We start from the raw sequence: 1,452 nt of genomic DNA, 5'->3' as shown, positions 1-1,452 counted from the left end.
GTCAATGAGTCGCTTGTGGATTCTCATCTGGAAGCGATCCCAAGTCTTAGAACCTTCACCACAAGGGGTTTTCCTTGTAGTGATTCTCAAAGTCTGCAAGAAAAGACAAAAGAAATCCAGTGTTTATGAATTCATAACTTAATAACTGGAACATATGTAAAAGATCTTTGAAATACTTTCAAGAAGTTTCTGCTTGGTATCACTCTTTTAGAAATTGTGACTCTCGGCTTGGCGCCTGTGGCTCAAGTGGCTAAAGCGCCAGCCACATACATACACCTAAGGTGGCAGGTTCGAATACAGCCCAGGCCCACCAAAACGACGACAGCTGCAACCAAAAAATAGCCAGGCATTGTGGTGGGCAACTGTGGTACCAGCTACTTGGTAAACTGAGGCAGGAGACTCCCTTGAGCCCAGGAGTTGGAGGTTGCTTTGGGCTGTGATGACACAGCACTCTACCCAGGGGAATAGCTTGAGGTTGTCTCCAAAAAAAAAAAAAAAAAGAAAGAAATTGTGACTCTCAAGCACCAGATCACATACAGAAACAGGCTAGGTGAGGTGGCTCACGCTTGTAATCCTAGCACTCTCGGAGGCCGGGGTGGGTGGATTGCTTGAACTCAGGAGTTCAAGATCAGCCTCAGCAAGAGCCAGACCCTGTCTCTAAAAAACACCCAAGGATTGTGGTGGGTGTCTATAGCCCCAGCTATTGGCTAAGGAAGGAGAATAACTTAAGCCCAAGGGTTTGAGGTTGCTGTGACCTATGACACCATGGCACTCTACCAAGGGTAAACAAAGCGATACCATCTCAAAAAATAAAAAAATGCCCAAAGGAAAAAGAAAACAGCAGTAATTGTAGTCTCCAACAGTCACCTCTAAGTGGCAGATAGCAGGAATAAAAATCTACCAACAATTTAGTGTTGTACTATTGTACGTCGTTAGTCTAACAATTCTGTCGCAGTCAAACCCACTGAAGGACAAGAATTTGAATTTATGCAACCAATAACAACCACTACCCTTCCAGCCCTGATTTATTTTACCTTGGTAGGCATCCGAACTGGTCCTTTCACTTTAAGATTCTTCTCCTTTGCGCCTCTGATCAAGTCAGCACACACTACAGGGAAATAAAAGCATTTTTCGGTTCATTCTAAACAAAATGAGCTTGAGCAATTTCAACTTCTGCTGGCTCAGAATAGCGTATAAAACTATCACTGTAATTTCACATAGTAGATATCTCCTCATCGCCAGTCCGTTTTTAACAGTTATGGTTCAAGCGAACCAACTTCTCACGTCTTTGTACGGTAACAAACACATCAAGCTCATCCCTTCTGACCCAAGCCTCGCCCAGACCTACTGTACTGACCCTTTTCCAGGGACTTTACGTTGCGGCTGGTGAGAGTAATTCTAATTCGGTGAATCGCCACCTCTGGCTCCACAGGTGTTTTCCCGGTATCTTTA

The 1,452-nt window shown here is 44.3% G+C and overlaps 1 protein-coding gene and 1 non-coding gene across 2 annotated transcripts; both read right to left on the bottom strand.

Annotated features, from left to right (window-relative positions):
- Positions 1-3: 3 nt before the first annotated feature.
- On the bottom strand, positions 4-1,448 carry LOC100941654 (40S ribosomal protein S20; the record flags this gene model as incomplete). The annotated part of the gene is made up of 3 exons (XM_003803891.2): positions 4-93; positions 1,035-1,108; positions 1,358-1,448. Coding segments are annotated over 3 exons (255 nt in total), but the record flags the coding sequence as incomplete, so codon positions are not given.
- Positions 1,175-1,241, bottom strand: LOC111722950. The gene has a single exon (XR_002771571.1). It is a non-coding gene; the product is annotated as a small nucleolar RNA U54 (small nucleolar RNA).
- Positions 1,449-1,452: the final 4 nt, after the last annotated feature.

This window comes from Otolemur garnettii, unplaced genomic scaffold (assembly GCF_000181295.1).
Source record: "Otolemur garnettii isolate 467f Iridium unplaced genomic scaffold, OtoGar3 scaffold04355, whole genome shotgun sequence".
NCBI classification, from domain to species: domain Eukaryota; kingdom Metazoa; phylum Chordata; class Mammalia; order Primates; family Galagidae; genus Otolemur; species Otolemur garnettii.
Note: the sequence above shows the minus strand (reverse complement) of the source record. Positions and strands in the feature narration are given on the sequence as shown.